This window comes from Salvia splendens, chromosome 2 (assembly GCF_004379255.2).
Source record: "Salvia splendens isolate huo1 chromosome 2, SspV2, whole genome shotgun sequence".
In the NCBI taxonomy this organism is placed as follows: Eukaryota; Viridiplantae; Streptophyta; class Magnoliopsida; order Lamiales; family Lamiaceae; genus Salvia; species Salvia splendens.
The window spans coordinates 17,794,717-17,821,287 of record NC_056033.1 but is presented as its reverse complement, the minus strand read 5'-3'; the positions used below and the strand labels follow the sequence as shown (position 1 = coordinate 17,821,287).

The 26,571-nt window shown below is 38.2% G+C and overlaps 2 protein-coding genes across 4 annotated transcripts; both read left to right on the top strand.

Moving 5' to 3' along the window:
• The first annotated feature begins 13,918 nt into the window (after nt 1-13,918).
• LOC121790487 (protein DEHYDRATION-INDUCED 19 homolog 3-like) lies at nt 13,919-17,294 on the top strand. Of its 3 annotated transcripts, none has more exons than XM_042188692.1 (5): nt 13,919-14,166; nt 14,236-14,451; nt 14,965-15,042; nt 15,196-15,436; nt 16,856-17,294. In XM_042188692.1, exons 1-5 carry the CDS (start codon nt 14,103-14,105, stop codon nt 16,953-16,955), a joined length of 699 nt encoding a protein of 232 aa, XP_042044626.1. In that variant the 5' UTR covers nt 13,919-14,102; the 3' UTR covers nt 16,956-17,294. The 3 variants fall into 3 exon arrangements, with proteins under 3 accessions (XP_042044626.1, XP_042044621.1, XP_042044629.1); XM_042188687.1 differs by having other exon boundaries at nt 14,236-14,457; XM_042188695.1 differs by having other exon boundaries at nt 13,920-14,166; nt 14,236-14,402; nt 15,177-15,436.
• A 1,459-nt stretch (nt 17,295-18,753) lies between these two features.
• On the top strand, nt 18,754-22,269 carry LOC121762304 (nicotinamide adenine dinucleotide transporter 1, chloroplastic-like). The gene is made up of 9 exons (XM_042158140.1): nt 18,754-19,234; nt 19,480-19,575; nt 19,757-19,863; nt 19,949-19,997; nt 20,144-20,256; nt 21,135-21,229; nt 21,351-21,439; nt 21,526-21,620; nt 21,762-22,269. Exons 1-9 carry the CDS (start codon nt 19,165-19,167, stop codon nt 21,996-21,998), a joined length of 951 nt encoding a protein of 316 aa, XP_042014074.1. The 5' UTR covers nt 18,754-19,164; the 3' UTR covers nt 21,999-22,269.
• The last annotated feature ends 4,302 nt before the right edge of the window (nt 22,270-26,571 follow it).

The following is a 26,571-nucleotide window of genomic DNA, read 5'->3' as shown; positions in this document are numbered from 1 at the left end:
AGGTGGCTTAACTTCAGCAACCCTGGACAGTAGAATAGTCCTTTGTAATAGCGTAACGCCATTTTGTAGGGTAGCGGAGTTGTATGCCGAACAAGATTTGAAAAATGAAATTTTGTTTTCGCTTCTAACACTGTATTTACAGCTTAGCGAAAAAATTTCATCGTACTTGTCCTCGGTCTTATGAAGTAAACTTCTTTAACCGGACTTGGTCCTTGGTCTGATGAAATAAACATCTTTGACCGGACTCGTCTTTGGTCTTATGAAATAAACATCTTTGACCGGAGTCGTCTTTGGTCTGATGAAATAAACATCTTTGACCGGACTCGTCTTTGGTCTGATGAAATAAACATCTATGACCGGACTCGTCTTTGGTCTGATGAAATAAACATCTTTGACCGGACTCGTCTTTGGTCTGATGAAATAAACATCTTTGACCGGACTCGTCTTTGGTCTGATGAAATAAACATCTTTGACCGGACTTGGTTTGTGTTCTAATTTGGCGATTTTTGTCGCCGGGATCGAACTTTCCCTTGTCCTAATTCGGCGAGTTTTATCGCGTGGATCGGACTTTCCCAGTTAACCGAAGTGGTCTTATGCAGTAAACCTCTTTGACTAGACATGGTCGTCCCCGGTCTTATGAGGTAAACTTCTTTGACCGAACTTGGTCGTCCTAATTCGGCGAGGTTTATCGCGTGGATCGGACTTTCCCTTATTGCAGTTCGTTTCAGACGAAGCGCTTATTTCTTAAGCCGAATTGTGGTCTTGTATCTTCCTGAGAAGCTTGGACTCACAATCGTTGGCTTATTGCAGTTCGTTTCAGACGAAGTGCTTGTTAAGCTGAATTGCGGTCTTGTATCCTCCCTGGAAGCTTGGACTCACAATCGTTGGCTTATTGCAGTTCGTTTCAGACGGACTGCTTGTTAAGCTGAATTGTGGTCTTATATCCTCCTTAGAAGCTTGGACTCACAATAGTCTTTAATAATCGATCTAAAAAGGGGATCAGTCTTTAAAGAACGATATACCTTGGTACCATTTGTAAGAGACGACAAGCACATAGAGACAAAACACATAGAGAAAAAATGAAAAAGATGAAGGAAAAAAACTTTAAACTTTTTTTTTAAAAAACGACAAGTAAAAGGTACAAGTAAGAAACAAACAAATAAAAACATATACCCCTATGACCGAACTAGACACGAGACGGACTGACCGGACTTTTGTCTCTTACAAGTGGAACTTCTTGAGGTTGGAGACGTGCCATGTTCGGGGTACTTGTTCTCCTGACATGTGAGTCAATTTATAAGACCCTTTGCCGAGGACTTCTGACACCCGATATGGACCCTCCCATGTGGGTTCGAGTTTGCCCAGCTTTTCTGCTCGGCTCACTTCGTTGTTTCTCAAGACGAGATCTCCCACTTGAAATTGAAGCTTTTTCACCCTTTGGTTATAATACCGGGCTACTTGCTCCTTATACTTGGCTGCTTTTATGCACGCCAATTCTCTTCTTTCTTCGGCGAGATCTAGTTCTGCTCTCAGTCCGTCGTCATTCATTTCTGAGGAGAAATTTAGAGTTCGGGGACTGGGTACGCCGATCTCCACCGGAATTACGGCTTCAGTGCCGTACACCAGACTATACGGAGTTTCACCGTTGGAGGTTTTGGGTGTAGTTCGGTAGGACCATAGGACTTGAGGGAGATTTTCTACCCATTGACCTTTGGCTTGTTCTAACCGAGCTTTTAACCCTTTCACCAGAATCCGGTTCGTTACTTCCGTTTGTCCGTTTGCTTGGGGATGGGAGACCGAAGTGAACCGCTGCTGAATGTTCAGCTCTTGGCACCAATTCTTGAACGTCTTGTCGGTGAACTGAGTCCCATTATCCGAGATGAGGATGTGGGGTATGCCAAATCGGCACACTATGTTCTTCCAGACGAAGTCCAATGCCTTTGAGCTCGTTATCGTAGCTAATGGTTCAGCCTCCACCCACTTCGTGAAGTAGTCCACGGCAACGATAAGGAATTTCATTTGCCGAGGAGCTTGAGGAAGTGGTCCCACTATGTCTATGCCCCATTGCATGAAAGGCCAAGGGCTTTGCATAGTGTATAGATCGGTCTGCGGCATCCTTGGGACATTTGCATGAATTTGGCACTTCGTACACTTCTTGACGAGCTGCACTGCCTCTTGTACCATGGTTGGCCAATAATATCCCCATCTCAGAACTTTTTTAGCTAAAGCTCTGGCTCCGATGTGGCTACCGCGCGATCCTTCATGAACTTCTCTGAGGATGTAGTCCGTCTCTTCTGGTCCTACGCACCGCAATAACGGCTGGAGGTAAGACTTTCTAAAGAGGACTCCTTCATGAAGTTCGTACCGAAGTGCTCGGCACGTGATCTTCCGAGCTTCTCTCTTATCCTCGGGCAATTGTCCTTGATCCAGATACTGCAAGATCGGCGTCATCCAGTTCGGCGAGCTGGATACTGAATGTACCTCGGCTTCATCAATGCTTCGATGCATTAATTCTTCCGCCTTTGAGCTCGGATCTGAGGCCAACTTACTTAAGGTATCTGCTCGGCTATTTTCCGCTCTGGGAATGCGGATTATCCGAAAATAGGAGAAACTTCGGCTGATGCTTTGCGCTTTGTCCAAATACTTCTTCATTCTCTCGTCACGAGCTTCACTTGTACCCAACATGTGATTTACTATGACTTGTGAATCACAATGGACTTTGAGAGATTTGACGAGCAGACTTTGCGCTAACTGGAGTCCGGCCAGGAGGGCTTCGTACTCGGCTTCATTATTAGTAGTGGGGAATAGGAACCGAAGTGAGTAGGTTACCTCGTGTCCGTCGGGAGCGACAAGTAAAATACCAGCTCCACTTCCCATCTTGTTTGAAGCTCCATCTACGAATCCGCTCCAGCAGTCCGGCGGCTCTACTTCGGATTCCAAAGGCTGTGCTAGTTCGGCATTGGCAGAATTCTTCTGTTCGGCAATAACAGGAATTGCTTGATCGAACTTTGCTTCTGCAAGAAAATCTGCCAAGGCTTGTCCCTTGATGGCTTTCCGAGGTAGATATTCAATTGTGTGCTCTCCCAACTCTATAGCCCACTTGGCGATTCTGCCTGATGCTTCTGGTTTGGTCAACACTTGCCGAAGTGGCAGATCAGTTAAGACGCATACCTTGTGAGCATAGAAGTATGGCCGCAGTCTCCTTGCTGCATTTACTAATGCCAGAGCAATCTTTTCCAGAGGTTGATACCTGGTTTCTGGACCTCTTAATGCTCGGCTTGTAAAATAGATGGGAAGCTGCTTTAGGCCTTCTTCTCGTACAAGCACCGCGCTGATGGTTTGATCCGATGCCGCTAAGTATAAGAATATTACTTCGGCTTCGGTTGGAGCAGAGAGAATAGGAAGCTCGGCTAGATAACTTTTGAGCTCGTCAAAGGCCTTTTTCTGCTCGGCTCCCCACTCGAACTTTGGTGCCTTTTTCAACACCTTGAAGAACGGCAGTTGCTTTTCGGCTGCTTGGGAAAGGAATCGATTCAGTGCGGCTAGACATCCGGTTAGCCTTTGCACGTCATGTATGGACTTCGGCATTGCCATGTTCTGAACGACTTGAACTTTTGAGGGGTTTGCCTTGAGTCCGTCCTTTGAAACCCAACAACCCAGAAACTTTCCCGAATCTACCAAAAAGGTACACTTTTGGGGATTAAGTTTGAGGTTGGCTTTCTTGAGCACGTTGAGAGTGGACTTGAGGTTGTGCTCGTACTCCGAAGTGCTTTTGCTTTTGACGACTATATCGTCAACATACACTTCGACCTCCTTTCCAATCAGGTGCCGAAAAAGCTTGTCTACCATCCTTTGATAAGTGGCTCCGGCATTCTTTAAACCGAATGGCATCTTTTTATAAGCGAAAATGCCGAAATCAGTAATGAAGGCCGTTTTTGAAGCGTCAATCTCATCCATTAAAACTTGATGGTATCCTTTGTACAGATCAAGAAAACAAAAAATTTCAAAGCCTATCAAAGCTTCTACTTTTTTATCTATGTTCGGAAGGGGATAGCAATCTTTGGGACAGTGCTTATTTAGATCGGTGAAATCTATGCACATCCGCCATCCTCCTTCCTTTTTCTTGATCATGACAGGATTGGCCACCCACGAAGGATACTTCACTTCGAATAACACATCCGCCTTCAATAATTGACGGACTTCGTCATGGATGACTTGACTTCGTTCTGCCGCAAAGAGTCTTTGCTTCTGTTTTATCGGCCGGACTGAAGGATCAATATTTAACCGATGAGTGATTACCTCGGGGGGCACTCCGGTCATGTCCAACGGAGACCATGCAAAGACGTCTTTATACTCCTTGAGGAGCTGGATGGTTTTTTCCCGAAGTAGAGGCGTTCCCGCGAAGCCGATCTTAACCGTTCTGGATGGATCGTCTTCGTACAGCTGAACTGTCATCGAGTTCGGCTCCGGTATGACTTCGGTCATCGCCTCTGACTCCGGCTGCTGTGATTGCTATGCTTGGTGGTGCCGATCTAACTGCTCGGCACTTCTAAGCGCAATTTGCAGACATTCCTTTGCTCTCTTTTGGTCACCTCGGATGACCGCTATCCCTCCTTTAGTAGGGATCTTGATGGTGAGGTGATAAGTGGAGCAAACGGCCCGAACTGTGTTGAGCCAGTCTCTTCCCAGGATGATGTTGTACGGGGACCGAGCTTTCACCACGAAAAACTCAATCATCGTACTGGAGCTAGTAGGCGCTTTCCCCACCGTGATCGGAAGGCTGATAATACCTTCAGGGCGGGTGTCCTCCTGGGCGAAGCTCTTTAGGGGAAGCGGAGCCGGACTGAGCCGAGCTGGGTCCACTTCTAGTTTGTCAAAGCACTCTTTAAAAAGAATGCTAACCGACGCTCCTGTATCCACAAACACCCTGTGGATCAGTTTGTTTGCCACTCCGGCTTGGATGACAATGGCGTCTTGGTGAGGAGAGATGGCCGGGACGGGATCAGCAGCCGAGAACGTAATCACTTCGTCCTGCTTCAGCCTTTTATGCGTTGGCTCCTCTCGATTGGAGCCTCTGCGCTCTGACTTTAGGGACGACTTGGTCTTCCCGGCAGGGAGCGCGTCAATAGTCTGGATTACTCCATCATATTGCGGCTCGTCATCGTCTTCGGGATCCGGCTGCCTTTTCGGATCCAGAGGAGCGCAGTTCGCACCACTCTGCTTTTTATTCTTCTTTGGCTGCTTGCTTTGGTATTTTTTCAATGTCCCTGCCTTCACAAGAACATCGATACCTGCAGCCAAGTTTCTGCACTCCTCAGTATCGTGACCGTGGTCTTGATGGTAGGAGCAGTAGCTATCCTGTGGTCGGCGCGCGGCTGATTTCGTCATCCGCTTTGGCTTTTCGAATAGGTCAGAGTGCAGTTCGAAAATTTCCGCTCTCGGCTTGTTCAGCGGTACGAACTGAGCGGGCGGCTTCTCGGGATTGAGACGAGGTCCCAATCTGTCTTGCACCGGAGCCCTTTGAATTCTTTCAAATGGAGTCCGACGAGGATGCCCCTGATCGCTATGATCGGGCTTCCTTCTGTCTCCTCGGGTCGATGAGCTGTCTAACGACCGTTTGCGACGGTCTGCCTCATCGGCCCGGGAGTACTGGTCCGCAATGTCCCACATTTCCTGTGCTGTCTGCGGACCGCACTCAACGAGCTTCCTGTAGAGAGCTCCGGGCAGGATTCCATTTTGGAATGCCGAGATGACAAGCAGATCGTTGAGATCGTCTACTTGCAGGCATTCCTTGTGGAATCTTGTCATAAAGTCGCTGATTTTTTCGTCGCGACCTTGACGAATGGAAAGCAGCTGAGCCGAAGTGATTCGGGCTTCCGCTTTCTGAAAGAACCTCCTGTGGAAGGCATCCATTAGATCTCGGTAAGATCTGATGCTGCCCTGGGGGAGGCTATCGAACCACCTTCTCGCGTTCCCGATGAGCAGCTCGGGAAACAGCTTGCACATGTGGACCTCGTTGAGACCCTGGTTCGCCATGTTATATTGATAGCGCCCCAAGAAATCGTGAGGGTCCACGAGCCCGTCGTAAGTCATCGACGGAGTTCGGGTGATGTCGTCCGAGAACGGAGTCTTCAGTGCTCCGTACACGGCGAATCCGATATCTCGTCGGTATGGAGGAGATTGAGTTCTCCTGTGATTCCGGTACCGAGGAGGAACTGGAACATGTTGGGGACGGGGATTCTTTCTCCTGGGAGATGCGACACTACTGCGGTAGTGACTTTCTTGTGCGGAGGGAGAAGGAGAATCCGTCGTTTTCGTCTCCGGCTGCTTTTGGCTTTTTCGCAGGAAGGTTAAGAATTCCTCCTGCTTCGCCGCCAAAAACTGCTTGACAGCCTCATTCAAATCGGGCTGCTGGGAAGACTCAGTGGGACGATTTTTGGAGCGGCTTGTTCCTTCGCCATGAGAACTGGTGGTGGATTTATCCCTAGGCTGTTTTCCCGACCTATGGGATGGATTGGCTTCCTCCTGGTTCTCACGGGCAGGAATACGGGTACTCTGCGATCTGGTATGCATTTTTTGGGTGGAAAAAATGGATCAAAAATTCGCTTTATCACAAATTTTGTTCTCTGTTCCCACAGACGGCGCCAGTGATGGATCCGCGAATTTTTGATGTTAGTAAATGCTGGTAGAGAATAAAGACTACGACACAGAGAATTTACGTGGTTCGATTTACTGAAGTAAATCTACGTCCACGGGAAGAAGGGAGGGCAAGATTGTATTGCTTGATCTGGGATTACAGCTTACAACACAGACTTGCTATATGGTATTTTATCTCTAGAGAGCTTAACCCTTTTCTATCTGATCTAAGTTCTATTTATACATTGAACTAAGGTCGTGGTTTGCAGCCCCACTAACAAGATCGTGGGTGAGCAATAACTGCTCAATAACTGCTTCGTACCACTAAATAGATCGTGGGTATAGCGTAGGTCGTGGAGGCCTTTCATGAGTCCACTAACTCCTAGTTCGGTCGAATGCTGAGACCGAACTGCTGGACTTTACCGATCAGCTCTTGCCGATCTGAGAGGAGAGCTTGACTGGTCGGCTTTTACCGAGCTGTAGGCTGAGTCCGAACTCTTTGGTCGTGCCGAACTCTTTGGTGCCGAACAGATACTCTTTCTTGGGCTCTGGGCTGATGGGCCGTCACTGTTATTGGGCTTGCCATTAGGGTTTAGTTCGTACCCCATCAATCCGCCGGTTCCTGGATCGCAACAAACGGTGATATCGTTCACGAAGAAGCAGACACCGTCGATTCAAGTCGCCCGCGGAGATGGATTTCCAACGAAAGTTTACTTCAATGGAGAAGAGTGCTCTCTTCCGACAATGCTGCCTAGCAATGCTCCAAGTGAGATTGCTGCTTCTCTTGTGTTAAGCAGCTTTGTCTCACTAATTCTGGTTTTCATTTTTGTTTGGAAGTAGGTTGGGTACATGATGATCAGTGTAAAAAATTAAATATTTGATTTGAATATTAATTGTTATTTAAGATTTATATATTGACCATGTAGTGCAGGCTGGATTTTCTGCATGTTTTTTAGTTCATGGAAAACTATGAAACCTATTTTTATTGTACATTTGGCTTGATTAGATAAATGTGTTTTTGTTTGTTAATTATTTCGACCGATTAGTAAGAGCACATTTTCCATTTTTTATTGTACACGAAAAATAGAGCATATTTTAAAAAAGGAAAGTTTTCAATAACTTCTCGGTTACTTTTTCCTTTCTCTCTTATTAATAATATGGACCTCACATTCCACTAACACTACTTATCTCTTACTTTTTTCCCTCCCCTCTTACTAATAATATGGACCTCACCTTCCATTGACACTACTTCTCTCTTATTTTTTTCCCTTCTCTATTACTTTACCAATTCCACATTATCCGTGACGGATAGGGATCTTCTGCTATGCTGAAATGCATAGCAGGGGCTGCTGCCTCTCACGAGGAAATAAAATAATCAAATAAATAAATTAAATTAAGATAATATTATTTTAATGGTTTGTGAGGAGCAACAGTCCCTGCTGTGCATTTCAGCACAGCAGAGGATCCTAACTCTATCCATGACATTCACAATGTGTCCTATTTTTCATGGACATAGGGAATATTGTTTATTATAGTTAAGTTTATGTCCTTAAATTTTCACATAACTGGCCATGTAGCAAAATATTAAGGAGCTTGTCTTAAGCGCTAAAGTAGCTTCGGTGCAACCTTAAGTCTATCAGCATTCAGCTCTATTTGAGTGTGCACACATATAGATATATCTTGAGGCTATGGCCTATGTGTATGTTTATAATTAAATCCCTATTTCTTGTAAATATTGTTTGATCTGATTTGATCATTAGATGTCATGATTCATTTGTACTTAAATATGAGTCTCATTTATAATAAAATGTGAGCATACTAAGTTGGTGGAATGTAGGTTGAATGTGGGGCTACTTAGTATCTATAGTAAAAGTAACGAGGGACAAACGAAAATGGTAAAAATGAAACTTTTAATAAGAGACGGAGGGAGTACTGATTAAATTGAGCTTCAATCTAATATAAGCTCAACGGAATTTTATTAGTAATCACTACAGTAACATAATATTGACTGTACGCTCAATGCCAAATTACAAGTAATCTAGACTATACCTCTTTAACATCTATATATCCTTAAAAGCAAGGTTTTTTTTAGGGGGAAATTTTCAAGGAATAGAGCCAATTTTCAAATTAATGTTTGGGAGGGAATTTGTGAGCAAACTTGAAATGGTTGTTTCCGCCAGAATGCAATGGTAAAGGTTTTTTCATTTTTTTAATTTTAATTATTGTATTTTTAAAAGTTGCAATGACATTAGTTTATCCAATGGTTAGTACAATTAGATTTCGTGAACCTCATTTACATGTTTAGACTAACAATCAATAAGACATAAGGCTTATTTTAACTAAACCAATTATATTATCAATCAATCATACCAGTTTGCAAAAGGATTATGGAGGCAAAGAAAACGTTTTTTAAGATAATTAAAATTATATATCACTATTTTTTGCCTCCAATCTATATCTATATCTATATATCTTTAAAAACAAAGTTTTTTGGGGGGAAATTGGGGGGATTTCTTCCAGATTTGCAAAAGAGGGAGTTACTCCCTCCGTCCCACAATAATTGTCACTCTTTTCCATTTCGGTTCGTCTCATAATAATTGTCACACTTCATTTTTTACTATAAATGGTAAGTAGGTCCCACATTCCACTAACTCACTTCGCTCACATTTTATTATAAAACCAATATAAAAAAGTGGGTCACACATTTCACTAATTCTTTTAACCAACTTTTCTTTACATTTTTTTTAATCCGTGCCCACAATAAGAGTGACAATTATTGTGGGACGGAAGGAGTATTACTTATTAGTAGCATTTTTTTAATTACATTTGTAAAAGTTATTTGTACATCTTTTAGGAATGTTGCTTTTACCGCTTTTAACCCTGCAGTTAATAAGATCATCTCTGCAATGTAAAGTTATGTAAAGTTGATTATACAAGGAATCAATCAAAGCAATCAAATGATTTTGCAAACAGAGCATCTCTCATATTGATATTTCGAAGCTTAAGCAAGGTTTTTTTAGAGCCAGAAAAAAGTTTTTTTTAGAGAAAAATAAAAAGAAAAAATTAATTTTCTCGGATATAATTAACCTACAAGAACAAGTTTGTGTATATAAACCAGTTGCAGTGAAACAGATTCAACCTCTTCATTTTCCTTCTCTCTAGACCAACTTTCTGTTTATTGTGGAAACACTAATCATTTTAAATTTTGCAGGTGCACTGATCGGAATGAGCGAAAAGCTATATATAGAAACTGGTTTGTCGTCTTCTATGATCTATTCTTGATTATGTTTTCCCTTTCTACAGTTTTATTATGTTTTATTTTGGTTAGTTTCTTTACGATTTGATCCTATTTACAACATGATTCCAACTACTACTTAATTCAATGATGCAGCCTGCAACAGAATGCAAACAAAGTAAGAAGAAAATAGAAATGCCCAGAGTCCTGTTCATACAAATACAATGTAAAGCCTATCAATCTATATGTTTGCAGTTTTTACCATTGTTAGCATCATTCACCATGTTTGGACAAAATCGTATATTTAGGGACATACAATTATTGTAAAAATAGTGTAGATCTGGTTTTATTTACACCAAAATATACGAACCATGATTATATTTAGGGAAATACAATATAATCATAATATATTTACACTTGCATAGTTCAATGAGATGCGTGTCCGAATAGGGCATTTTTAGAGCTTCCGCATCTTTAGCAAGAGCATGGATGTGGGTCCGGACCCACTTTTATTACTTTTTTACTCTCTCCTCTTCCCCAAGATATCCATGCTCTTCCGCAACGACATGCTCAAGGGTCCCACCATTCCATTATTTAATTTAAATACTTCAATTACTAAAAATACATTAAAATATAAAAATTACATAATTAAAATCCTAAAAAATAAAAATACATAATTAAAATCCTAAAAAATAAAAAACATAATTAAAGGCTAAAAAATACCCCCGTGGAAGACTAGTCCTCTGGCCCTATCCCCAATGTTTTTCGGAGACCCCGTATCATTGTCAAATGTGAATCAAGTTGTTCGGGAGTCATATTTGACCTATCGGCCAAATTGAGTTAAGCCAAAAGGGTCCACAACGAGTTGGTGGGGGGTTGAGGTGGCACAAAGGGAGCGGGAGCGGGGACGGATGGAGTCGCTGCGCGCCTTCTTCCTTCATTGCGGCCGGCGTTGGGAACTGTTCGGGCCGGCGTCGGGGCTACCCAAGTTAGCTCCGGCAAGCTGGCTAGCCACCTCATCCTCGCCGGCGTTGGATAGGGATATCGACCTCGACCGTTTGCTGGAGGGGCTGGAAGAGGATGATATGCATCCTTTATACTTCGGATGCACACACACCTCCTGCCAAGCGCTGATGTACTTGAATGGTTTGTAATTTAGGGATTGGTAGGTCGCCAAGGCGGCACTGATGATGTCGAGCTCGCTCATGCCGCTCCCCGCCGACCGCTATTCCTGGAGGTAATACCCTTGGAAATTTTGGATTTCTTCGTTGGCTCTGAATATGACATTGCACATCATACTCTCATTGCGCTCGATGGTTCCAGTCAGGCTGTTTTCATTGTACCGGCGAGAGATGCGCCACCAAAACCTATCCCCGCTTTGGTTCGTGCCAACCTCCGGATCTTCGGAGATAATCAAATAGGCTTTGAATAACTGATCCATTTCCGTCGGAGTGTACGGGGTGCGGACACCACGAGGAGTAGGAGTAGGAAGAGGAGGAGTTTGAGAGCCACCGCTCCCTCCCGATCTGGGTTTGGGTGCCCACCCGTATTGCCCATCATGGGCATCTTGGTCGTCCACCGAGTAAGGCCGATAGCCACCCGGAAATTGAGAACCTTGGGTTTGAGAAGGGGCCGAGAATTGCGTTTCCGGACTAGGGAATGGTTGTGAGCCGAACCATTCATTGTTCCAACCGCGGGAGTCGGAGGGGTGATCGCCGGAGCCGGACATTTTTTTTGTAAGAGTGAAAAATTGAGAATTGATAAGAGAAGATGATAGAATTTAGATGAGAATTGTGTAGTGTGGTGTGAAATTTTTGTGTGGAAGTGGAGGTATTTATAGATGAAAATGTGAATTTTGGGGAAAAAATTAAAAAATAAATTAAAAGTGGAGAGAAAACGGATATAATTTATTGGGAAGTGGGAAAATATTTTTTTATTTAAAATTAATTTTTGAAATTAAATTTGATTTTTTTAAAAAAAAGAAAAATCGAAAATGCCAACGGCAAAGCCGTTGGCCAATCCCGTTGCGCCACGTCAGCCTGCTCAGTGGCACGGACGTGCTCGATGCATCGAGCAGCGCCGTGCCAGTGGCGGACAACACAACGGCGGACAGCACAGCGGCGGACAGGACACGACTTTTATAATATGGATGATTAGTTAGGATTTCTCACAAAAATGCATCAAATGGTTCCAAAATAGATCTATAAAAGAATGTAGAGCAACGATATGTATGTATCTTCGCTTTTCGTCAAAATACACAATTAGTCGTAAATATTTTTAAAATTTCTATTTTCAATAAATGTTAATGTTGAAGAATTACAGAAATTTAAATAATTAGTGGGAAACTTTTATGGCGTTATTTTATTAAAAAAACGAAGTCAATAATTTGCTACTCCATATACTAAAAATTGTCGACCGTTTGAAACACTATCAAGAAATCTATAACTATATTATTTATATACTCCATCGTCTCTGAAAATTTGTCATTTATTTTCGTTTTCTTTTGTTTCTAAAAATTTGGTGCTTTGATTCAATCAAAATTGAATCTTCAATTTCACAATGTTTTGTCAAGAGTTTTTTCCGTATTTTCTTTTAGCATACGACTAAAAAATGAAAAAGGAAATATTTTAATAGTCTTACCCCAAAATAAATAAACTTAAAAAAATATTTGCACGTTTTGTTAGAGGTTTTTTAAAGGAGAAGATTCCCCTTTAGTTTATTTAAAAAACTTGAGTCATGGGTTAATCTTGGATTGTATGCAATGTAAGTTTCACTAATGTAAATTTGTAGTAGATATTACTACCTCAGTTCCTGAAAGTTTGTCCCATTTTTCCATTTCCGTCCATCCCCCAAAGTTTGTTCCATTTCACTTTTACCATTTTTGGTAGCGGACCTCATATTCCACTAACTCATTCCTATTCACATTTTATTATAAAACTAATATATAAAAGTAGGATCCATAATCCACTAACTTTTTCAACTCACTTTTCATTACATTTCTTAAAACTCATACCGAGTCAAAGTGTGCTAATATTTGAGGGACGGAGGTAGTATATCTTAACAAAGTTAAGGTCAATACAAAAAAAATGCAACTTTATTTCAAACAATATAAATCAATTTAAATTTTCTATAAAAATATTAAAATTCACTTCTTAACGATATTATAATCATGGCAGCTGGCTATACATATAAGGCGATGTCACTTTGTATTCATAGAATAAAAATTAATTTTTAATTTTTTATAATAATATTAAAATTTAGTGTTATTAATAATAAATAACTATATATTCATTCAATTGATAAAAATATGGCAGCGCGTATAGTTCATTAGAAAAAATGTGGAAGCATTCTACTAGGGGTGAGCAAAAAAATCGGAAACCGAATATCCGAACCGAACCAAACCGAAATTTTGAAATTCGGTTCGGTTTTTTCGGTTTTTCGGTTCGGTTCGGTTTTAAAAATAAAAAAAATTCAGTTTTTCGGTTCGGTTCGGTTCGGGCGAAGAAAAAAACCGAAAAAGCGAAAAACCGAATTATATATATATTCTATTAATTTAATATATTATATTATATATAATATATATATTCTTTTAATATATTCTACTATATAATATATATTATATGTATTATTAATTTTATATTATATATAAATATTCTATTAGTATATATAAAATAAAATAAAATACACATATATAAATATATATTTATATTATATTTTTTTTATCAGGTTTTTCGATTTTTTTTTTCGGATTTTTTCGGTTTTGTTCGGGTTTTTCAGTTTTTTAAGTTCGGTTTTCGGTTTTTTCGGTTTCGGTTTTTCGATTTTTCAAGTTCGGTTCGGTTTGGATTTTGAACTAAATTCGATTTTTCGATTTTGTTTCGGTTTTTGACAAAAAACCGAACCGAAACCCGAATGCACACCCCTACATTTTACAAAACAAAAGTCGCAGCTGGTGATTGAATAACGCGGGAGTTTGGAGGCCAATCCGTGTCCCAATTTCCACGTCATTTCTCCTTTTCACCTTTATTTGTATCTGAATTTTCTTGCAGCTAGAAAGTGATAATGATAAAGCAAATAAACCATCCCCAAACCCTACTATACTGGCGTATAATTCCTCCCCCTGTTTTCAATTTTCCGATTTTGTCACGTACATACAAATCGTGTATAATTCTTGTAGACTTTCCTAATTTTTCAGCTCCGATAAAAATAATTCGATTAATTTTAATTCGACATGGCCGATCGATTGTACCGTGATTTGGAGATTGCGCTGTCCTCTTTTTCCGCACCGTGCAACGGTGAGCTTCGCGAATCGAGGTTCAGTATGATTATTGGGCCTGATTGATTTTGATTTTGTCATTTTTTAGATGATTACAATGAAGAGGACGAGGAGAGCGAGGAAGAGTATGATGGGGAAGAGGTCAACGGTGTCGAAATTGAGGGGAAATCGGAGGAATTAGCTTGCCCTTTTTGCTCGGAGGATTTTGATGTTTTGGGATTGTGCTGCCACATTGATGCCGACCACCGCATGGAGGTTAAACCAGGGATAATTCGACGCTTTTCGCCTTTTTCGGGATTGCTACGTAGGGGTACTTTAGTTGTGATGATAGAAACTAGTAGTAGAAGCAGCGGTTTTTTAGAGCAATATAGCTGCATTGTTGTGTTTAATGGGTGTTTAGAGGATTTTCAAATGCTTAAAGGGGTGATTTTGTTCATTGATAGTTGCAGATGCAGGTTAGTTGGCATAGCGGTGTGTGTGTTTTTGAGTTGGATATATATTTTGAGGATTAAGCATAAGGCTGGTTTCTAATTTGAGTGGTGAGGACAGTCGAAAGGTGTTTGAATTCGACGAATTGATAGTAGATAGTATGAGATGGATGAGAACTAATAGACATGGTGACTTTTTGTTTTTGGAGAACAGGGGGCTTCTAATAAATAATTGATGGATGTAAAAAACACTTTTTTTAGTTGAAAGTGTGTTTCTTGCTTGCTGAATATTAGTTGGAAGTTTGGGTCATGCAAGGTTTACTGTCTTTACCTTTTAGTGCTAAGAGGAATCTCTACTGTATCTTAGCTATTGTTTCTTTTGTTTCCAGATTTGCCCTGTTTGTGCTGTGAAGGTTCGGGTAAACATGGCTTCACATGTGATTACTCATCACGAGAGTATATTGAAGATATCCTTTGAACTATGTTTAAAAGAATGAGTTACATTCTTTTTTCTTTTTTGTAACGCTTGAATGTCTTTTGTTGAGTTATTTATGAAGATTTACTCAATATGAAAAAAGATTTACCTTTAACTTACTTATACGCTCTCTGCAATAAGACACATCGTAGCACTCGCTCCCGTTCATCAATATATCTACTGAGGAAGGAATTGCAGGACAAACATTTACGTGCTGTTAAGGAGTCTCCCACTGTTGGTTCGTCCTCTAATGCAGCAGCTGATTCCATGCTTTTGTCGTTTGTCAATAGTCCTCAGCCAGCTTACAGGCCCCAAATCACTGAAGCTGCTACTCCATCTGAAGCAAGCTTGTCAGGAAAAAGTTCTTATGATGACTCTGTTGAGAAGTAAGCCAATACACTTTGTCTCAAATTTATATTTTTTGTTAACTCACTACAAATGAGCCATGTGCTCTTTTCCTGTGAAAGAGGATAACATGAGAAAAACTAAATGGCACATAAGCTGATACCATAAAATGTGAATATGAATTCGTAAATATCCATAAATCCCCAGTTTAGTGTTTACTGATAAAACAATGGAATGTGGAACATAGAGTTTATGATGCTTGATTAGTTATTGATACTCCTTCCTTCCCATAAAAATATGGACTTTTTTCCATTTTGGGCCGTCCCATAAAAATAGCCCCTTCTATTTTTGGTAACTTCTTACTCTCTAATAAGATGGGGCTCGTTCTCCACTAACAATACTATAATCACATTTTCTTTCTATCTCTCTCTTACTATACCAATTGTGCATTAAAACCCATGCCGTCCCAAATGTCCATATTTTTAATGGGCGGAGGGAGAGTATGTGTTATAATGTTTATTATGCTGTCAAATTCATCTGTTCTCCATAGTATCTTGCCGTTGTATGAGATTGGGAGTTGGGGCTGGGATTGAATCGAAAAGGATTTGTAGTTTGAAAAGTAGGTTTGATCTTATGTGGTGGTGTTGAATATATTATACATATAGTTAGCTATGGATTTTAAACTGGAATCCTATCAATTAGCTCTCTTTTGCTTAATGCGAAGTAGTAAAACTTCTTGGGGTAGTAGGAGCTGTTGGCATTATAGGTCGTAGGTAGTATTTTGCACCAATTCCATCAACCTGCTTCAGTGAGAATGTAAACAATTTTATTCATTGACCTTTATCCCTCTAATTCTATGACAATAAAATGAATTTATATGGAAGAGTAAGATACTGGTGAAATTGCCTCCAGAACCTAATAAGTTCTATCTTTGACAGTTTCTTATCTTGGTCGTGCTTGAGAACTAGTGCTGATGAGTATCCTTGTCGTGTTGGGACATGCAACCTATTTTTTTGTTTAAAGGCATGCCAGTAGGTGCTACTACTTACATGTAGTTGATCCGTGATCATTTTTTTGGTTCTCTATTGCTTTAATCACAGATTTATGTGTATTTCGTCATGGTAGTGAAGTTCTTTGCATATGATGGTTGGGCAGGGCAAAGCTTTTGTCGGTCTGTAGTGGTGGGATTGGGCATATCTTATTTAAATCTGAAGTACTGAAACAACATTGATGAAGATGTACAGAGTGCTGTTATAACAGGCCTCTTCTCTTAATTTTCATTAGTCCGTTCACCTTCACTGTTTCCATAAACAAAGAGTATATTGCAATCAGCATTAGCATATTATATACCCTTCTTGTATTCTGTTTTTTTTTCTCCATAGCGCATAGGGTGTGCCACTGCAAGAACTCTGATTTTAGAGCTTGTCACGTATTTTCTTATGTGCTTGTTGTCATTGCAGATTTCCATTGTCTCTGTCAACAGACAGGAACATCGAGATGGCCAGAAGGTCTGAGTTCGTACAGGGCTTGCTGTTATCCACCATACTTGATGACTTGTAAAACAGCTGGGCATGCCAAAGCTTCATTTTTTTTATGCCTATTTATTGACAGAGAGGCGATTGTTGAACTCGTGCACTGACCCTGCTCGTAAATTAACCCTATATTTCCTGTGCAATTGATCGTGATCGAATCGGAGACAACAGTTTCAGTGATCAGTTAGATGCAGCTCCTTATTTGATTTGCCTGGGTAGAATTGTCCTTAGCTGTTAGTGTATAGTGTTAAATATAGGCAGCTAATGTATTGTGACAAGACCATGGTCAATTCTATGTTACCTGCTTCATCATTATACATTTTCACAAGTATATTCGAATTTGTGATCGACATGTGTTATTGATAAAGCATTGCCTTGTATTCTTGTTCACTTGATTGTTTGATCTAATAATCAAAGAAACATTGGCAATCTTTTTTGCTTTTGGGAATCTCAAGTTTCCTTTTCTCTGTTGTTTTGGACTCTGATTGATCAAACATGATTTGTTTCAACTTGGAACTTGATTTGTTTTATACGCACATTTGGGTTCTGAAAGTAGAGTATGAATTTTGATTCATATTGATGATATGAAACCATAAAAATGCTTGATTTCATTTAATTCCAAGGATTGCCAAAGTTGATGTTAATCTATTAAATTGTAAAACAAAAATCAAAGGAAAACCAAAGATAAAATGGATAGCCTCAAAAACTAGATTCAAAAAGGGAAGTATGGAAGATTGAGGACGGAGAATGTGAATATGAAGATAGAAACCATTCATGGGAAGCACCTAGGCTACTTTCACAATACTAGATATACCATGGCTATCCAAGAATTCCTCTCCAAGAGATTCAACACCTAGAAATCAAAAATTATTTTCCACTGGGAGATTGGAGTAAGAGAATAAAGAGAAGACTAGAGCCATCAAGATTCCTCTCTCCTATTTTGTTATCTTTTTATTTAAACATTGCACACTTTTTTCTTAATCTACATGCTAGAAAAAAATATCTCAACTACTATAAAATAGAGGGAGTAGGAAAGAGGAAATATAAGAGAAAGTATAGGTGATGAGATAAAAGTAAGAATGACTGGGTGTTGAGTTTTTTGTTAAAAAATAAAATAACTCAACTAGTAATTAAGACATCCCAAAAAAAATACGACTCAACTTATTTTGAACGGAGGGAATACTACATATATTGGCAACAAGAGTAATTTTCCTAACATACCAAACAATGTCATGAAAATTTTATAAAACATCCTAACTCATTTTTTATGTTACAATCTAACCCATTTCTCTCATCACAAAGTTACCAATTAGGGGTAGCAAATCGTGCGTGTTGTGTCGTTATCGTGTCGACACGATAACGACACTACACGATAATAACAAATACGAACACGACCCATTAAGAAAACTCCAAACACGAACACGAATACGACCCGCTACCCTTAGACCCGAACACGACACGAACCACTTCAGGTCAACACGACACGATAACAACACATATATGACACGACACAATAACGACACTATAATAATACGAAAAATGAAAAATCTATTTTTACGCTAATACTAAGTTCTCCATTAGACTAAACCTAATTTAAATTTTAATATTATTTCTTAACGTGTAACACGAACACGACACGAAATTTTCATGTCGTTATCGTGTCGACACGTTAAGGACACGAACCCAATAAGCTTTGATACATATCCATTATTTTCGTGCAGGTTCATGTCGGGTCAAGAATTGTCAGTTGTATTACCAATATACTAGTGATTAAATATATGTGTTTGGTTATCACTACAAATTTCCATTTCTCAATTTCCGTTACATCGTTGGTCTCGGATTGCGAATTTGCATTTGCGCTCCTAATATTCAAGTAAATTCTATTCGACCCTTCATCTTCCCCTCTCTCTCTATATATACAACGACGGCGATGCATTAATTTTCCTGCTTTTTCCAATCTTCTCTATATAATCTTCTGTTGAGATTAAGTCGCCGCATTCGCGCTCAAAATCGAAATTAATAATCGGAAAACTTCGCTTTTTGAGCTATATTAGATTCCTGAACCCTAGGATTGCATTTGAATTCTCCGTTGAACGATTTGATCTGTACGGATTGGATTGGCCATGCGACGGTTGTCATCGGAGACGATCGGCCTCTTGAGAGAGAACTCCACCACCACCATCGCCGCCGCCTCCGCTTATTTTTTTTCGAATTAGCCGATTGTTGTAGATATCACGATGACCGTTGATACGCACCTCCCTAGCTCGAGGGGCCTGATGTGCAACGCTGGCGCCGGTGCCGCAGCTGGTAAATCCGTTGTCTATTGTTTAAATGCTCGTTTTCCCGGCGATTTCTTGTTATGAATACCGCTTTTTATAATTGAATAAACTCGTTCTTTCGTTCTCAATTTCGTAAATGATGCAAATGTTAAGCGAATTTTGGATATTCATAGCTATCTAAAATTTAAGAACATGAACTGTTTTAGATTTCAGAGTATAGCGTCAATTATTGATACACTTAATGAGATTTATAGAGATTTATTTTCTTGACAGGAGTGATTGCAGCCACTTTTGTGTGTCCACTTGATGTTATTAAGACAAGGCTGCAGGTCCATGGGCTGCCGCAGCTCACGAATACTAATATCAAAGGTCAGATTAGCCTCTTCCCGGAACTGGTAATCGTTTGTGAATGTAGTACGCAAAGAAACGTGATTTAAACATTTTTCACTGTTGTCATAGTTGAAAGATCTTATATCTGAGTTGTGAAGTTTAAGCCAGCGTTTTTGTTTTCTGTGTAAAATTTACAGATATTTATATCTTTAAAATCTAGGTAGTATCATATTCGGAAGCTTAGAACAGATATTTCGAAAGGACGGGTTGCGTGGCATGTACCGTGGGCTTTCGCCTACTGTGCTTGCGTTGCTTCCAAATTGGGCAGTAAGTCATTATGCTTTCTTTACTTTTTACCATGATGCTGCATCAGAAAGATTAGTGAGAAGTAACTGACAGTACCATTTTGCAGGTGTATTTTACAATTTATGATCAATTAAAGAGTTCGCTTGGTGCTGATGGTTAGTTAATTACTTGCTTTTCTCTGTTGGCTTTTGACCAAAGAATAAGGAACCTTCTCAGTGTTTCAGTTTAGATGAATGTACAAATGGACCTTTTTTTTAGTTCCATATATTACTTTCATGCATTATATTCCCGGAAATTGTAGATATAAATCATCATCAGCTCTCAATTGGCGCGAGCATGATTGCTGCTTCTGGTGCTGGGGCTGCGACTACGATCGTCACAAATCCTCTCTGGGTTGTCAAGACAAGGTTTCAAGTATGTTTATATTATAACTATTGTCTCATTTTCTTTTCTTTGTGAAAATATTGTTTTATCTGACTCTGATGTAATCGTAATGCGGGTAAAATGCAGCTCATCGTCTTACGTACATTATGCGTAGGTGATTAAATTCTGTAGGTGCTTTACTCAAAGAAAAGAAGCTACTCTGATTTCATCTTAATCTTTTTTCTATTCTACCCAATTCTGGAAAATCTGGGAGAATGCAGATCTGTCTAAAATTTGAAGGCAAATCAAATTTGTTGATGCTTGGCTCTAAGAAGCAAAGCTACTCAATTTTAGTTTTTTGTTTTCTCAAGTTTAGGATCTGTACAAATATACAGGCAACTCTAATCTGTTAGATGCTAGACTCAAAGAAGTTAATCAATTTAGTTTATATATTGTTCTTTTTCACCCATTTTACGTCTTTAGTTACTGCAATGTATATATATGTACAGTGAATAACAAAGACCAAAAATAATCCGTTGGATCAAATTTGGATGGTCAAGATTATATCTTGTGTACGTCGTTATACAGCAATTTAGAGTATTAAAGGGCAAATTAGCCATTGATGTACTTAGTATCGGCGGTTATATTTGGAGAAGCCAATATTATGGACCATTAATAGGGCTCAAGAACTGCTTGTTTTGGCCAAGAGAAGGCAAAAAAATGAGATTTGCCAATTGTCAGACACTCTCAACTTCTGTGAGATTTTGGCAGCATTTTACCTAAATTATGGACTGCCAAACTTTTGGTATAGAACTAAAACACTGATTCTCTTTTAGATGTGAAGAGTGTATAGTAACAAGTGGGTAATAGCCATCTCATAATCAGTAGTATAATTTTAAGAGTGATGTTTTGCTTTTTCTTCTCTGCAGACCCAAGGAATGAGACCAGGGGTGGTTCCTTATAGGGGGACATTTTCGGCCTTAAGAAGAATCGCACTTGAGGAGGGTATTCGGGGACTATATAGGTTGTTTTCTCTTTCTCATAATCATGGAGATAGTATATTTTGGATAAGGTTATCAATAGGTTATTTTTTGGTTTAAGGTTTGATTTCTAATATTTTATCTGATGTTCTTTTTGATGCGCAGTGGTCTTGTTCCAGCTTTGGCTGGTATCAGTCATGTTGCTATTCAGTTTCCTACATATGAGAAGATAAAAAGTTACTTTGCTGATAAACGTATGTTGTGACTGATTTCTGCCTTTTACAGAGATTTATTTTCTACTATGAAATAAAATAATACGAACTTCTTGCAATTATGATAGATAACACCACCACGGATAAACTTGGCGCTAGCGATGTTGCTCTTGCTTCCTCAGTTTCAAAAGTATTTGCTTCCACCTTGACATATCCCCATGAGGTACGGTGCAAAAGCCAGATATGATTTACGTACAGTTTTGTACTTTTAGATATGTACTAGCAGAGATGAATACGCATTGCCAAAATCATAATAATTCCGATCAGGCTAATCATTCCTTGCACCTCTGACAACGTAATGCAGGTTGTGCGTTCAAGGCTTCAAGAACAAGGACACCACTCAGAGAAACGGTATTCTGGTGTGGTGGACTGCGTCAAGAAAGTATATCAGAGCGAAGGCGTCCCTGGCTTTTATCGGGGCTGTGCCACTAACCTGCTGAGGACAACCCCAGCTGCTGTAATCACATTCACCAGTTTTGAAATGATTCATCGCTTTCTTGTCACCGTGTTCCCTCCCAGCCCACACCATCAAGCGCTGTGAGGTTGAAGCTTGACTGAGCCGGTTTGAAGAAGCAGTTATACATGAGTTTCACTTGCCTTATATACTCCCTTCTCTCCTAATCATGCTGAATTCTAGTTTTTAGGTAAGAGAGTGATTGATGATGATGATAAATTCTTATGATACAAGAACACCCAATTAAATTTTTCCAATTTACTTCTTAGGGAACTGTAACATCCTCAGATATGGTGAGACAAACATTTTTTCTCCTACCATGGCTTTAAAAGTATCATACCAAATTCATTTAATTTCATTCTTGGACGCTTGTAAATATATTGTGTTTTTACTACTCTATTATGCGAATAAATATATTGTCATTCATAGTATATGCTGTGTGGTTCTAAGATCTCAATATCCATTAATAAATTTGTAGTATGTCTGCTATAGTCTTTAAATTAATTAGTATCTTATTTTCAAGAGTTTGTCCAGTTTGAGATGTATATGTGAAAATATGTGATAACCTATTATTCCATTCGTCCTACAAAAGTATATACTTTTGGTTGGACACGTATCTTAATGTACAATTTGTCAAGTAAGGGATATATAGAAAGATAAAGTAATTAAAGTATTGTTAGTGAAGAATGAATCTCACCTCGTTAGAGATAAAAGAGTTTTCAAAATTAAAAATGTATATTCTTGTGAGACAAATTAAAAAGGAAAAAAAGCGTGCACTCTTGTCGGACATGGGTAGTATTATTCTTGGAACAAATCCAAACTGATCGGGTTTTGAATAATAAACTTTTCTCGAATACCTCTTGGCGATATAATCAAACTACATTCCGCCACAGGATTTAATGCAATAACAATACTGACATCATTCTAGTTACTCCCTCCGTCTCATAAGAATATGCACATTTGGTGGAGCATGGGTTTTAATGCACAATTGGTAAAGTAATAGTGAAGTAGAAAGAAAAGGTAATTAAAGTATTGTTAGCGGAGAATAAGTCCCACCTTATTAGAGAGCAAAGAAGTTTCTAGATTTATAAAGTGTATATTCTTGTGTGACAGACTAAAAAGGAAATAGTGCATATTCTTGCAGGACAGAGAAATTATTAATTACCACTACCAAACATATCAGGAATATTGGGTTGCGAAAAACTCGCACCTACTGATAAGTCAAAGTACTGTACAATTAGCAACGTATGCCTTATGTTATATACAAAGATTAAGAAATACACTAAACTTCTGAGATTGAATATTTAGTGGATAGCAATAAAGATACGTTCTCACTTAAATTCGTTCAGTGCTATACCACGACAATATTGTTAATCTTTCCTTGGCAATAAAGACATATCGGATTAACACTGCGACCTTTGCGATAGGTAGGCAAAGCCTATCTAGGTCGTGAAAAAAAAATCTTTTGTAAGGTAATGACCGAGTCCCTAATGATGAGACATGTTTCACTTTGCGGTTTTCAATGCAGAAGCCTTAGACAATATATTTAATACATGAAATGTCATTGAACCCTAACAAAGCAGGAAGATGAAAAGGCACCCCTAATTTTGGGAAGCCTATTTTTGGCGACCGGAGGAGCCATGATTGATGTTATAAAAGGAGAGATCACACTTCGCCTCAACAATGAAAGCATCACCTTCTCCATTTACAATGCATTCAAATCCTTCTAAAAGATAATGTTGCTCTAAGATTATTATTATTTAAATCGTACTAGGATATTACTAGATATAAACAATTCCATCATAATCCATAAGATAAAATAAAATCCCATCAACTAAGATTTATACAAATCTTAATTCTATTTAGAATAGACATCCAAAATATATCAAACATTACTTAGGATTTCTTCGATAAATTAATTTATCTAAATCTAATTAAATAAGGATTTTCTTATATATTATCTTTATCCTAATCTATCTAGGATATAAATCCAAAAGATAAGGATAACTTGGACTAATGTTTATTCTAATCCATCTAGGATTTGTCTTAATGTCTTAATAGAATTAAATCTATTCAAATCCATAGGATAAAAATAAATTAATAAGTATTAATATTAATAGTAATCCTAATCCATCTAGGATTTATTCTTGGAGTAAATCCATATAAATCCAAAGAATTAGTTAATATTATATTACCATTCTTCAAATCCATCTAGAACTCATATATGAATAAATTCATATAAATTCATAGGATAAGAATAAAATATTATATTATTACTATCCAAATCCGTCAAGAATTTATCTATGAATAAATTCATATAAACTCATAGGATAAGAATAAAATAATATTATCATTATCTAAATCCAACTAGGATTTGTCTAGGAATAAATCCATAGGATATAGATAAAAATTAGATTGTCATTTTCCAAATATAACTAGGATTCATGTAGGAATTAAATCCATATAAATAAGGAAAATATCTAATTAATCCATGATTTAATTCATAAATTAAATCTCATATAATATATAAAATATATTCAAATTTTATTTCCAAATTCTTGTTTGAATTTTGGGAAATGGCAGCTATTTCGATAAAAGGACGTTAGGGTAGATGTATAAGTACTGTTTAGTCAATTGGGCCTAGAGGAGTGACGATTTGTTTCATTATCCTTGTTCCTTCAGTTTGTTTGCCAGAATGTTTCTACAAAGGTACTCAGTAATTTTATCTTATCTTACCTCCTGAATAGGTGTCTATCATTGTTGTTGTTGTAGTGGGCTGCATGTTATGATTTTATGTAACATATTAATTAGCATGAACACTGATGTTTGGTAGAATGTTCCAGCAATGCTATGTGATTGGTGTCAGTCATGGAAAGGAAAGAATGCTATCTGCATATTACAATAGAAGGGGGAGTGTGTCCTGGGCACTGGAGTGAAACATTGTTGGATTGTGGAAGTTTCTTAACTATTTGCTTCGGTGTCCAATGATCATGATTCTTATTGCCAAACAGCTGCAAGCAACTCCGTTTGATCACATGCGATGCGAGTGAATTTGATGAGCCAGTATCCAGTGATAATGGATCTGGTAATGAAGCCGGTTCTGATGGAAATCTTATGAATTATTTCCAGGTGATTTTTTCTCTATCTCTGTAACGAACTGTGTCTCCAATCTCCATTTTCATTCATAGACATTGCATTTTACTATGTCTAGCGAAAGCTTTGAAGTGAGTTGCTAGATCATCGCTTGCTTTCTTAACTTCACATCGGTTTCTTTGATGAGCAGATACTCTAGGTCCTCTCAAGCAAATCCATTGTGGCCGGGCTCTAGGTGCAACCATTGTGGCGGCACACGTGCTTTTCAATTTCAGGTTTTGTTTAAGATCATGTCGTCGCTGTACTGGCTTTCGTCAGCAACCACATTTGATTCCTATACCGATGCTTCTTTTGTTGGTCTATTGTAGGTTTTATCCTTAAGTATTCATTCGCCCTTAAGTATTTTGTTGTGGCGTACAGAATATATTTATTATTCAATTAAAAATTCTTAAAATATGTATATATTTTTTCACTTTAAGAAAACATGTTCAATAACTATTATTTATTGATCTACATATTACCTATAAAATCACAAAATTTGATCAATTTTAGTTTGTTTTACATCATTCAAAATTTAAATAATACAGTAAATTATAAAGTTTGAAATATTTCCTGTTATCTCGTGATAAATTTTTTGCAGCAAATCTGATTCTAAATAAGTGCACACATGTAAATTTTTAATGAAATTAATATATAGTGATGTAAATATAAAATCGTTTTAAATCTAAGAAACTAAAACATAAAATAAAATAAAACAAATTTAGTCAAGTGAAAAACATTTGAAATTTCGTGATTTATACTTCAAATATTGAAAAATATAGGAGAAACAAGAATTTGATCAAACTTCTTAATTTTATAGGTAATTAAATCAATAAATAATACTTCATTCATTTAGGAAAAAAGTCTTATTTTACCATTTTTGAGATGTCCACAAAAATAGTTTCAATTTTAAAATTTTTAATATTATCTCATACATTGCCCACTTATTCTACTTTATTCATTTTTTTCTCTCTTACTTTACCAATTTCTTATTAAAATCCGTGCCGTCAATAAATAAGACTGTTTTTTTAGACAAAGAGAGTACCTGAACTAAAACTTATTCTACTTTATCCATTTTTTTCTCTCTCTTACTTTACCAATTTCTTATTAAAATCCGTGCCGTCCATAAATAAGAATATTTTTTGTAGACAAAGAGAGTACCTGAACTAAATGTATTCCGAGCAAGTTCGTTGTCACGCTACCTTTAAATGACAAAAAGGACATACTAGAAAATTAATGCACAAAAACTGAAATTTTATTTGCAAACTAGTGTCACCCCCGTGCGATGCATGGCTCAATATATTTTCTTTCCAATTGTAGTATATAATATCAAATTATTATGCATCATAAATATGAAATGAAAATTCATATATTATTAATAATCTATAAATATTAATTTAAATCTTTTAAATATAAAGACAAAACCGACAAACATATATAAACAGCAGTATAATTAAGAAAAGAGTAAAGACCAAAATTGGTTTTAACGGTCAACGTTTTTTAATCCTGATTTTGACCAAATTAAACC

Bases quoted from the DNA above. Each gene is read 5' to 3' on its own strand.
- LOC121790487 (XM_042188687.1), top strand. From the start codon at position 14,103: ATGGCCGATCGATTGTACCGTGATTTGGAGATTGCGCTGTCCTCTTTT. The intron at 14,167-14,235 runs GTGAGCTTCGCG...GTCATTTTTTAG, and splicing joins TTTTTCCGCACCGTGCAACG to ATGATTACAATGAAGAGGAC. The intron at 15,043-15,195 runs ATATCCTTTGAA...GCAATAAGACAC, and splicing joins ATCACGAGAGTATATTGAAG to ATCGTAGCACTCGCTCCCGT.
- LOC121762304 (XM_042158140.1), top strand. From the start codon at position 19,165: ATGACCGTTGATACGCACCTCCCTAGCTCGAGGGGCCTGATGTGCAAC. The intron at 19,998-20,143 runs GTTAGTTAATTA...CGGAAATTGTAG, and splicing joins GAGTTCGCTTGGTGCTGATG to ATATAAATCATCATCAGCTC. The intron at 20,257-21,134 runs GTATGTTTATAT...TCTTCTCTGCAG, and splicing joins TTGTCAAGACAAGGTTTCAA to ACCCAAGGAATGAGACCAGG.